The sequence below is a fragment of the Rana temporaria genome, chromosome 6 (genome assembly GCF_905171775.1).
Source record: "Rana temporaria chromosome 6, aRanTem1.1, whole genome shotgun sequence".
Lineage (NCBI taxonomy): Eukaryota > Metazoa > Chordata > Amphibia > Anura > Ranidae > Rana > Rana temporaria.
Genome location: NC_053494.1, coordinates 140,371,654 through 140,384,474, shown reverse-complemented (window position 1 = coordinate 140,384,474; position 12,821 = coordinate 140,371,654). Strand labels below are relative to the sequence as shown.

The window sequence follows — 12,821 nt, the reverse complement described above, 5'->3', positions numbered from 1 at the left end:
CATCGTTGACCCCACTGTGAAAAAGGAACCATATTTGAAAAAGTTCAGAAAGTTGTTTTAGAAGTATTATAAAATTTGAAATTAATTTGCAAACTTTTTTTTTTAAGTACTTTCAGGGCCAACATTTGTAGTGCAAGCTAATTCTCTGTAAATTGTCTTAATGCATAGGTTTCTATCTTAACTTGCAGAGAAAAACATCACTCACCTATTTACTCCCAGGACATGTGCATTAACTACACACCTACTCATTAGCTTCTCACCTTAACTGTAATAACGAGATGATAATTGGTCTTTTGAGTCACATTAACTTTTTGGGTGACTTTTCTGCCTGGAATGTCCATAACTTTGTGCAAATTAATGTTTTGTTGCTAAATTGTGCTTCATATGATTCTGTTAACCACTTCTGTGTGAAATAGGGTGTGTAACCTTGCAAACTTCAGTAAAGCTTGCTGGCTGAATGAATGAATGAATGAAAAATTTATATAGCGCGGCACATGCGAACTGAATCGCTTCTGGGCGCTAGTTGTTAGTGTCTCATGCCTTTCAGAAAAGCAGGGTTTTGATCTGCCTTCTGAAAGACAGGTGGTTTTGCTCCAACCGAATGCTGGTTGGCAAAGCATTCCAAAGCCTGGGGCCCTGGAAAGCAAACCTTCTTTCTCCTTTGGACTTGTATTTGGTTTTAGGAACCTTGACCAGATTTTGGTCGGTGGATCGCAGAATGCGGTTGCAATTGTGCGTTTTGATCTTGTCGCAAAGATATCGAGGAGCCTTCCCATGGATGCACTTATGTGTCAGGCAGAGTGCTTTGAATGCAATTCTGTCTTTCACTGGCAACCAGTGAAGGGATCTCAGCGAAGGTGAGATTGATTCCCAAGATTTTTTCCCAGTCACAAGTCTAGCGGCCGTATTCTGTACGACTTGAAGACGAGCGATTTGGTACTTGGGGAGCCCGAGGTAAAGGGCATTTGCATAGTCCAGTCTGGAATTCACGATTGTTCCCACCACGACTGCTATGTCTTCTTTGGGAATAAATGGAATAAGTCTGCGTAGAAGGCGCATCAAATGGTGCGTCCCGCTGACTACTGACCCTATTTGTGCGTCCATTGTCATGAAGGTGTCAAACGTGACTCCTAGACTTTTGACTTTGGAGCTAGGGGAGATGGTCTGACCCAGGATGGGCGAAGGTGTCCAGTTAGTTGTCGGTTGTCTCTTCCGACTGGCATTGAACATAAAGAGTTCTGTTTTAGCGCTATTGAGTTTGAGATAACTCTTAGTCATCCAGTTTTCTATTGAAGAGAGACATTTCTCTAATCTGAGATGATGATCCTTTTTTTGGCAGATGCGAAAGTACAACTGCGTGTCGTCTGCATACGAGTGATAGAGTAGTTCTTGGCTACTGATAATATCAAAGAGAGGACGAAGATAGATATTAAACAGCACCGGTGATAGGGGGGATCCTTGGGGGACCCCACATGGCACCGCGCGTTTTTCTGACGTGAAAGATCCCAGTTTCACTGTTTGTGAACGGTTTCCGAGAAAAGAGGAGAACCATGGTAAGGCATCTTCTGAGACTCCGGCGACTTCTGTTAGTCGTCTCAGTAGCAATTTATGGTCTACTGTGTCAAAGGCTGCGCTTAGGTCCAGCAGAACCAGGAGACACGATTCTCCTTCGTCTGCGGCCTCGAGCGCATCATCCCATATTTTCAGTAAGGCCGTTTCTGTCCCGTGTCCGGGACGGAACCCGGATTGAAATGGATCGAGTAGGTTGTGGGTATCCAGATGCTGTTGCAGCTGATTTACCACCACTTTCTCCATTATCTTGGACAGAGCATTTAGACCTGTTATGGGACGGCGGTGAGTTGGGTCCATAGGATCCAAATTAGGTTTTTTCAAGATCGGCAGGATTGTGCCCTCTTTCAGCAGGGAAGGCACTATGCCTTCCTTAAATGACTGATTTATAAGCTGTGTGATCGGAGGCGCCAGGATGTCGGCACATTCCTTCAGTAGCTTGGTGGGAATGATGTCATTGGGTGCTGTGCTGTTGCGCAGCGCACCAATGAATTTTTTTGTGGTATCAATGGAGATGGGTTCCAAAGTGAACTTAGTTGATTGTAGAGGCGTTCCGTCGGTGTTTTGATTGAAGAGGGGGCTGAGTGGAGTATTGTTTTGCCGAATACTTACCCGAATTTTTTCAATTTTGTTGATGAAGAAATCCGATAGTTCATTGCAGAACTCTTGGGTGTCTGAAGTGGGGACTTCAAGACATCCCGGATTCATGGTCTGGGTGACCATCCTGAAGAGTTCACGTGGGCGATTCATTGCGCTGTTAATCACCGTGGAAAAGTGAAGTTTCTTGGCTTTGAAAATTTCCTTGTGATATCGTGTAGTTACTGCTTTGTAGAAGTTGAGGCGGTCTTCTGAAGGACTTCTTATCCAGGCGGCTTCCGCCCTTCTGCGCTCTTGCTTCAATAGCGACAGCTGGTTATTGAACCAGCTGGACTTTTTTGCCCGGCTGCGGACTTTGCGCTTTGGTGCTGCTAAGTCGGCTGACTGTAGCAGAGCTGCATTTATGGCATCCAAAGTATCTGAGGCTGCTAGCTGAGGAGGAATAGCCCCAATTCGGTTTCCCAGGGTAGATCTGAAGAGTTCCGAGTGGAGCTTCCTCTGAGATCTAGCCCAGTGTATTGTCACCGGCTTGGGTACTTTCATGACTAGTGGAATTCTGGGAATTATGAAGCTAATTGCATGGTGGTCTGTCCATGGCAAAGGTTCAATACCCAGAATGTTTATTTTCAGATTTTGTCTGAAAATTAGGTCGAGAGTGTGACCTGAAGCATGCGTGGGTCCGCATATAAGTTGCTGAAGACCTAACCCTTCCAGGTGGTCGATGCAGGCATCCGCGATGGGATCCTGTGAGGAGTTGGCCCACAAATTGAAATCCCCGAGCAGCAAAAGATGATTGCTGTTAAGGGAGTAAGTGGATATGAACTCCGTTAATGCTGAAATCAAATGCGATTTGGGCCCAGGGGGCCTATAGCAGAGGAGAATGTGAACGGTCTCCTGAGAGTGAGCTTGAAGTTGAAGCGTAAGAGTTTCCATAAAAGGTAGAGGATTTTGAAGGACCGGTTTAGTGATTGCAATATGAGACTTATGAATCACCGCCAGGCCTCCTCCTCTTTGCCCTATTCTATTTTCCGTTAGGATACGATAATTTGCTGGTACCAGTTCTCCAAGAATGGTGTTGCAATCGTCTGACAGCCAACTTTCTGTAATGAAGAGGCAGTCCAGATCGTTTTGTAGTAAGAAATCATGGATTTCTGATCGGTGTTTAACTGCTGATCTAGTGTTAAGCAACGCACATGATATGTGCTTGAGCTGTGTTGAATGGTTGAAATTTTTGATGATCGATCGTCGATCGATTCTCAAAAGTTGATCTGATTTTAAGGCTTTTTTGGTGACGGCAGGTAATATTGTTGCGAATTGTCTCAGACCCCAAATGGTTTCCGCAGAGTATCGCAATTTAACCATTGTTGCCAGTCACCGTGGGCGGGGGTGCGGGTGATCGGTGAGAGAGGATTCGGAGAATCCTCGCTCTCAGCAGTCCTTGGTCCAGAGGAAGGCAAAAAAACCCTGGGCAAGCTGGCCAATGTGCTGCGGCAGGGAAAAAAATTCCTTCCTGATCCCTAAAGGCGATCGGCTTCAAGCCCTGGGTCAAAGACTGTTACAAAGGCAAAGGCTGTTACAAGTTTGCAATTTAACTTTACTGGGAAATAATGGTAGATATAATTGCCCTATATTATGCTTTGTACAGCAGATTTATCTTGTACAGGTTACTAACAAATATGATACCATTTTATTCCTCGGCAGATCTTTTTGGAAGATAATAGTTATTTGTTAGGGGTCTAGACTTGTAAGCAGGCCATACAGTCTAGCCGAAAAAAACTATTTTTTTTATGTTTTAGGGTCCGTGCACCTGGAGAGTTACAGGCAATTTTGCACTCGGGGAGCCACATGTGCCGTGTACAGCATACCAGGCAATAGTTGTACATGGTTGTACGCTTTTAAATGCCAATGCTTCTTTGCATCGTCATTTACTCATGCATGCATGATCTTTGTTTTTTTTCTGATCATCTCCCAACCACCTGTCCATGGTGGATACATTTTTAGAGGGGCAGCGAGGCTCCTGTGGCCCAATTGGGGGAGTTTTTTATTCACTTTCTGTGCTGATGACAACAGGATGACACCAGGATAAGACGTGAGGGGGATTCTTCTTTAAAGCATATTTCCACTTTTGCAATCAGATTAGAGAAAACCCCACTCCATGTTTGTTAGGTGTTCCCATTCACATAGCATATATGTAACAATTAACTATATATATATATCCAGTAAGCGTGGGGGGCAGTGCAGACAGAAGTTTTCATGATGAGAGCCATCATGGGACAGATGCAGCATTGGACCAATGCTGCATCCACCTAGGTAAGTATTATTATAATAATTATTATTATACAGGATTTATATAGCGCCAACAGTTTGCACAGCGCTTTATAACATGAGGGCAGGCAGTACAGTTACAATTCAACACAGGAGGAATCAGAGGGCCCTGCTCGTTAGAGCTTACAATCTAGGAGGGAGGGTCAAGTGATACAAAAGGTAATAACTGTGAGGGATGAGTTGATGGAGAAAATAAAAGTATAGTTGTTAGGTGTGGGCAGTATAGGCTTCTCCAAAGAAGAGGGTTTTCAGGGATTGTATAAATTAGGGTTGTCCCGATACCGATACTAGTATTGGTATCGGGACCGATTCCGAGTATTTGCGGGAGTATTTGTACTCGGGCAAATACCCCCGATACCGAAATAGAATACTTGCACCCCCCGCCGCCGCTACGCCGCATCCCCTTGGTTAATACGGGCGGGGAACATTACAGCTTTCATTTGAATAGCTGTAGTGTTTCCCGCCGCGTATAGACACTCCACCTTGCTCGGGTGAACAGTCCAATCCCGAGCAAACTATCCAAACCAGTTTTGGATAGTTTGTGTTTGAGGAAGTGGTGTGACATCCAGACTGATATGTCTGTTAATAAATTTGTGATACGTGAAGAGATTGAAGGAGTGAGCTGAGGGGTAGAGAGATAAATGTGGGTGTCGTCAGCGTAGAGATGGTATTGGAAGCAATGGGAGGCTATCAGCTGACCCAGGGAGGAGGTGTAGATCGAGAATAGGAGAGGTCCAAGAACAGAACCTTGAGGGACCCCAACGGAAAAATGAAGAGGAGAGGAGGAAGTAGAATTGTAATTAGCGCTAAAGGTGCAGTTGGATAAGTAGGAAGAGAACCAGCGAAGAGTACAGTATGATTCTTAAAAAAAAAAAAAAAAACACCCCGAACTTCTCTTTTAGGGTAACTACAGACTGCAATAATAACACATTTTTTAGTGTAGTAGGAGAAGGCTATAACCATTGAAAGCTTGTTATTGATTCCTTTGACCCTGTTGATCTTTTCCTTTACATCCTGTCTTTTCCCAATGCTGTCACTGGCAAAGGAAGTTAGGGGAATCTCCTTGATGAAACCTTGAACTGCAATAAAATTATAACAGGGGTCCCAACCTTTCCCTAATATGCATTGACGTGCATAGATCTGCTTTAAACAATCCAAAGGTTTATCTTCAGTTCACAGCTGAAATATTAGTTTGGAGGAGGCTGATGCTTTAATGAATCCAGGCATCAGTAGGGAGAAATATTTTACTTTGCACACGAAAAGATGAGTTCTTATTTGCACATTCATAGGAAAATAGATGAGTCAGTGAACAAAAGACTGACATGGCTGGATGTGGTTAGATAAGTGTAGCATAACCCAAATGTAAAAGTTGTGACTGAGAGATGAAAGTCTCAGGCTGAGTGGGATGTTACCATAACTAGATATCATGTACATTTCAGGCTGTGTGATAGAACAAGTCTGGGAACTGCAGAGCTGAGAAAAGCTTTGGGGAGAATGCGAGACATGCATAGAGGTATTGTTGGCTTATCTGTCAAGACACCTGGATGGTTCATTAATAGCAAACAGCTCACAACAAAATGAATGTACTCAGGATACAGACACCAAGCATGGATCTTGTCTAACAGTCTTAACATCCGAGCGTACAATATTAATAGGAAGAAGAGAAGAATTGGAGGATTGCCATGGGAGACTGTGCCATTAATTTACTCTGTGCATTGAGGCTGTTTATGCAAAATGAACACTTGCTAGCAAGTATGGAACAATTATTTACTTACCTCCTTTTTACAGCTGCGTGCTGTACATTCCAGCATTATAAATGGCCAAAGTGGGACACTTCAGATTGTATTACACAGAAGCTTACTTAAACTGGCGTATAGGAGATCACACTGATGCAGTTTGGCAGACATGTGGATACAAATTAACGTGAAGCACATTTTAAAGGTGATTTCAGGAAAACTACACATCTCCTGGGTTTCTGCTGAAACCTGGAGCTATCATTTCTAGATGGCCAAAGCTGCCAGTGGGGAACGTCCATAAAATGCAATCATTCCCTAGGCGGCCATTGTACTTTTATGAATAGCCTTTGTTCTGCCAGGCATTGCATGCATCAGAGGGTTAGGGGGCCCTGCTGCTGTTTACAGAAGGGATGTGGTGTGTTACTATAGACATGGGTCAAAGGGAAATGGGATTTTCTATTTTTCCTAAAAAACGATTTTTCATATAAAACAATCTTTCACCTTGGGAAGTGGGTCATTCCACCAAAAGTTGTATTGTTCAGGGTAGATGGTAACAGGTTATAAGTCATCTCTTATATTTCTTGAAAATTTTCAGTTCTTAAAGCGGGGGTTCTCCCTAAAAAATTTTTTTTTTTCTAGCATGCCATTCAGCATACTAGCGCGAGCTACAGTATGCCTTTATATTTTTTTTGGCGCCGTACTCAGTTTAATCGCGTAGTAAAGTTTCAGACTCCCCGTGGGGAATGGGCGTTCCTATGCAGAGGGAACGTGATTGATGGCCGGCTATGGCGCGTCACGCTTCCCGAAAATAGACGAAATAGGACTTTGCTCTTCACGGCGCCTGCGCAGTCAGCTCCGATGTCTGTGCGCAGGCGCCGTATAGCACCGTGAACAGCAGAGTCCTACTCCGGCTATTTTCGGGAAGCGTGACGCGCCATAGCCGGCCGTCAATCACGTTCCCTCTGCATAGGAACGCCCATTCCCCGCAGGGAGTCTGAAACTTTACTACGCGATTAAACTGTGAGTACGGCGCCAAAAAAATAAATAAAGGCATACTGTAGCTCGCGCTAGTATGCTGAATGGCATGCTAGAAGCTTGTTTTTTAGGGTGAACCACCGCTTTAATTACAGAAATGCACTTGGATAAATGTGGCTTTGATCAGAGCAGCTTGTGGACTAATGCCTTGTACACACGATCAGGCTTTTGCCTGGCCAAATCACATCGGAATTCTGAGGGAATTCCATTGGAGTAAAATAGAACATGTTCTATATCTAAACTCTGATGGAATTCATCGGAATAACTCTGATGGGGCTACACACGATCAACATTCTGATCGTGTGTACAAGGCATAAGACTTCCTTTATGCTAGTGCCTTTAACAACATTCCAACTTCAGAAAGGAAATCTTTCCTGCATCATTCTCCTCAATCAAAATATCACTATTGGCTCTTTACTCCACCTGTATCCCCTTGAACTGTCTGACATAAAAAATTGCATCCGGATTCTGCAGAGCACACTTTGGGGGTTATTTACGAAAGGGCAAAACCACTTTGCACTACAAATCAAACTACAAGTGCAAAGTGCACTTGGGTGTGCAGTCGCTGTAAATCTGAGGGGAAGATCTGAAATGGGGGGAAGCGCTGCTGATTTTATCATCCAATCATGTGCAAGCTAAAATGCTGTTTTTTTTTATTTTCGTTGCATGTCCCCCTCGGATCTACAGCGACTGCACTTCCAAATGCACTTTCAGTGCAAATTTCAAGTGCACTTTGCACTTGTAATGCAAAGTGGATTTGCCTTTAGTAAATAACCCCTTTGTGATGCTACATCTTTACTATAGATAAACTCTATTCAGTGTGCATATTTTGCTTGCATGTGAGAAGGCAGGCAGCTCATGTAGAGAAGTATCTTTTTTACCATGAGATTTTCTCTCACTGATAAGCAATAAAGTAGTCATTGGTGTGTTGGTAAGTGACTTAAAACGGTTCTTCACTCTGGGGAAAAAGTCAGCATATACAAATCCTGTAGCTGCTGACTTTTAGTAACAGGACACTTATCTGTCCAGGGATCCAGCACCGTCCTCATCTGGACTATTTCTTCACTAACCTTTGGGTTCCTGACGCTGGCATCCTAACTGAGGGCAGCCGTCACAAATGTGCAGTGGGCGCTGTGATGTTTGCAGCTTCACAGCCAGCTGCGCTCTGCACATGTGCAAGCTGCACTGCACTATGTGAATGGTCCCTCAATTTTCTGGGACCTGTGATGTGTCCCACAGGGCTGTGGGGAGGGAGGGGAGAGAAGAACTTCTGCTTAGATCGCCAAGACGATCCAAACAGAAGTGGGAGCAGTACCTGTCAAAACTAGGCACTCACTCTCCCCCTGAAAAAAATTACCAGAGGAGGGGGGTGAGGACTTAAAGCAGATCTTCCCTTTTGGGTAAAGCACTGCTTTAAGCTGGCCATAGATGGGTAGAATTTCAAATTAAAATTCTCAGGAAAAGAAAGTGTGCCTGTTTTTCTAATGGGCCAAATCCATGTTCATTTTTCACTGCAGTGACAAGAGAACTCGAAGGAGCAGGATGGAAAATGTTTCCAAATTTTTGGGCTTTATATTTAAAAATTACTTAGTTGATGTTTATATTAACATGATGTCAGACATACAATTATTTTAAAGTGTATTAATTGACAAATTCTGGGTAAATATGATGAAAATCTGTCTGTTTTGTATGTATGAATTGGAACTGGTCCAAGCTAAATTCTTGTGACAAACAGAGTTTCCAGGAACAATTGCAAATAATATACTTAGGCCCATGAACACTGGGCATTTGCCCAGCTCTTCTAATCATCTTTCTCCTTGCAGTGTCAAAAATGCACCTAAAGACACATTATTGCAAATCCGTTTGGCAGGAGAAACGCAGCATAAAAAAATGTACCTAAAGCTGTGTTTTTGCCAAAAAAAATTAGACGCGCTTAGGTGCGACAATCGCTTGGGCGTGCATTCATTTCATTTGGCAGAAGTTTTTATTTTATTCTGGCCAATGAAATGAATGAACGCACAAGCGCTTAACGTGCCTAGCGTTAACACAGGTTTAGACATGTTTAGGCATGTCAGGTGTTTTTTTAGCAGAAAATGTTACTCTCCTGAACGCGCTGGCTCTGGGTTCATTTTCCTGCCTGTAAGCGCCCCTGCCACTAAGCGCCTGTAAATGCCTATGTATGAGGCTAATGTGGAGAGGCATTTAGAGGCAGAAAAACACAAAACAAAACCATGTGATGCCCAGTGTGCAAGAGGCTGTAAAACGAAAGAGCATAGATAGACCTCCCCCTCTTTTGTAGACTACAAAGAACTTATTACCAAAAAGATAATTTGGGAATATGTTTTAGAATTGCCACCTGGTGGTGAGAAGCAGTATTTATTTTCCTTTGCTTAGCAGCTTTTCAACACTGTTGCTATCTGGTGAGCACGTTCTTCTTCTATGGTTGTTGTAAATCTGTCTATGCGTATGTATACAAAAGATTGAGTTGCTGTAACCCCAGTTTCTGACAGGACAACAGCAAAATTGTAATATTAGGAAATTGTAAGAATTTGCATTTTATGACAGCAATATTGTAGTGTGTCATATCAACTATACCATTGGAATGTGGTACTAAAAAATAAACCCATCATTACAGCTCCTTGACCTTAGGAGCTCCATATTATTACATGAGGGTGCCAGGTCACTTTGCAAGGGTGTCTTCTTATGTTCTTTTGTACTCTTATCTTATAGATGTTATTGTAGAATCTTGTAAAGATAGCTGTGAAGGTTCTTTGTTACATTCTTACCTTTTCTTGTTTGGCAGGGTATGATGTACCTAGAGGAACGTCGCTTAGTACACAGAGACCTTGCAGCCCGGAATGTGTTGGTCAAATCTCCTAACCATGTAAAGATCACAGACTTTGGACTGGCCCGTCTTCTAGAGGGAGATGAAAAAGAATACAATGCAGATGGGGGAAAGGTAAGAGATATACTGTATGTGCATATGTATGTACCTATAGCTATATATATATATATATATATATATATATATATATATATATATATATTTTTTACAATTAAACATTAAGGCCCAGATTCTCATAGATTGGCGTAAGACTGGGCGGGCGTAACGTATCTGATTTACGTTACGCCGCCGCAAGTTTTTCAGGCAAGTGCTTTATTCACAAAGCACTTGCGTGTAAAGTTGTGGCAGCGTAACGTAAATCACCCGGCGGAATTCAAATTCGGCGGGTAGGGGGCGTGTAGCATTTAAATGAAGTGCGTTCCCGCGCCGAACGAACTGCACATGCGCCGTCCGTAAAATATCCCAGGGTGCATTGCTCCAAATGACGTCGCAAGGACGTCATTGGTTTCGATGCGAACGTAAATGGCGTCCAGCCCCATTCACGGATGACTTACGCAAACGACGTAGCTTTTCAAATTTCGACGCGGGAACGACGGCCATACTTAACATTGGTTGCGCCTCATATACCCGGGGGCAACTTTACGCCGGGACAAGCCTAACATAAACGTTGTAACTTTACTGCGTTGGTCGCGCGTACGTTCAGGAATTTGCGTATCTAGCTAATTTACTTAATTTACATACTTGACGGGGAAAACAAAGGAAACGCCACCTAGCAGACAAAAAAAAATTGCATTTAAGATCCGACGCCTGTCGGATCTAATGGATATCTATGCGTAACTGATTCTAAGAATCAGTCGCATATATACGACGGCCCAGATTAGGATAAGCCCTTTGAGAATCTAGGCCTAAAATTATAGCAAAAGCAACAGCACCACAGAGTTGATGGAGGAGGAAGATGTTTCTTTATGTAAGTGATGTGTGGCTCCTTGTCGAAGCATATCTCCACTCTCCAAACAAATAGATAATATATGACAATATATGTATGTGAACAGTCCTAGCTACCAAATTATTTGTCTGGTGACCCCTGCCAAAAATCATAACATGGTCTGCAACCATGGACTGCGCTCTATTTCTGTTAACTGATATAACATTTACCAACCTACTCACAGGCTGCTGAATCAACAATAAAGGATCTACGTTAATGCTATTATAGTGTAAGATAATGATGTAGAATTGTAAAAACGAATGTATTGACAATTTGTTTATTTGTCACATAGGGCCAGATTCATGTACATCCGCGGCGGTGTAACGTATCGTCTTTACGTTACACCGCCGCAAGTTTTCCTTGTAAGTGCTTGATTCACAAAGCACTTGAGTGCAAACTTGCGGCGGAGTAACGTAAAGATATCCGGCGCAAGCCCGCCCTATTCAAATGGGGCGGGGACCAAACGTACTGCGCATGCTCCGTTTAAAAATTTCCCACCGTGCTTTGCGCGAAATGACGTCGCCCGACGTAATGTTTTGAATGGTGACGTGCGTAACGTACTTTCGTATTCCCGGACGACTTACGCAAAAAAAATAAAATAAAATTCGACGCGGGAACGACGGCCATACTTTAACATGGCTCGTCTAAAGTTAAGCCATGAAAAAGCAGGCCTAACTTTGCGACGGGAAAAACCGACTAGCGATGACGTAACGAACGCGCGTACCTTCGTGGATCGCCGTAAAAGCTAATTTGCATACCCGACGCTGCAAAACTATGCGAACTCCACCCAGCGGCGGCCGAAGTATTGCATCCTAAGATCCGACGGTGTAAGTCAATTACACCTGTCGGATCTTAGGGCTATCTATGCGTAACTGATTCTATGAATCAGCCGCATAGATACTATTAGAGATACGACGGCGTATCAGGAGATACGCCGTCGTATCTCTTTTGTGAATCTGGCCCATAGTACCTAGCCTGAATTATGCTATTGGCAACACATAGGAAACTCGCTCTTAAAATCAAGACTTCCAGCTTCATAAATTTGGAGGGTCTTGTATAATTAGTGTATTTAAATCATGATTTAGTAACCTGCATAGTTTTTAACAGTAGTTACAGTATCTTGACTTAATTTTGTTTTAGATGTTTCAAAAGTTTGACCTGCAAGAATTAGGCCTCATGTACTCAGGACATCTGTAAAAAGCCTCTCTGAATGCCAGAACTCCAAGAAAAATGCTTTTTTTTAAAAAGCATTAAATGCTGCACATTGCGCACTCATTTAAGCACATCTAGTGTTTGGGGTTAATGCATTCTATTGGCCATGCAATAGGAAATGCATTAACATTCAACGCAAGATGTGTCTACCATTTATGCGGGTTAATGTCTTCTATTGGCCAGAATATTATTTTATTCTGGTCATCGGAGTGCATTAACATTCAAATGCAAAATGCTCCCCTCATGCATGTGCCTTTGGTGTTTTTTTTTTCTGCCAGTAAATGCCCATCTTCAGATGGACACAAAGGACCCTTTCACACCAGTGGACCGTATGTCCGCTTTTTCATCCATCCGTTTACAGATGAAAGAGGGACATACATGTATCCCTATGAGATAGCGGCTGTCAGCGGATGAACATCCGCTGACACCCCATCTCATCGGTGTCCGCTATGCTCCGATTCTGCAGACAGAGGAAAATCCTATTTTTCCATCCGTCTGCGGAGCAGATCGGGTGAAC

At 43.1% G+C, this 12,821-nt stretch overlaps 1 protein-coding gene across 1 annotated transcript in view; it reads left to right on the top strand.

Annotated features, from left to right (window-relative positions):
* ERBB4 (erb-b2 receptor tyrosine kinase 4) overlaps positions 1-12,821 on the top strand; it is a 1,211,692-nt gene that overhangs the window by 1,125,756 nt on the left and 73,115 nt on the right. Inside the window, exon 21 of the mRNA XM_040358486.1 lies at positions 10,066-10,221. Coding sequence (XP_040214420.1) covers positions 10,066-10,221 — 156 coding nt within the window. The remainder of the gene's footprint in view (positions 1-10,065; positions 10,222-12,821) is intronic.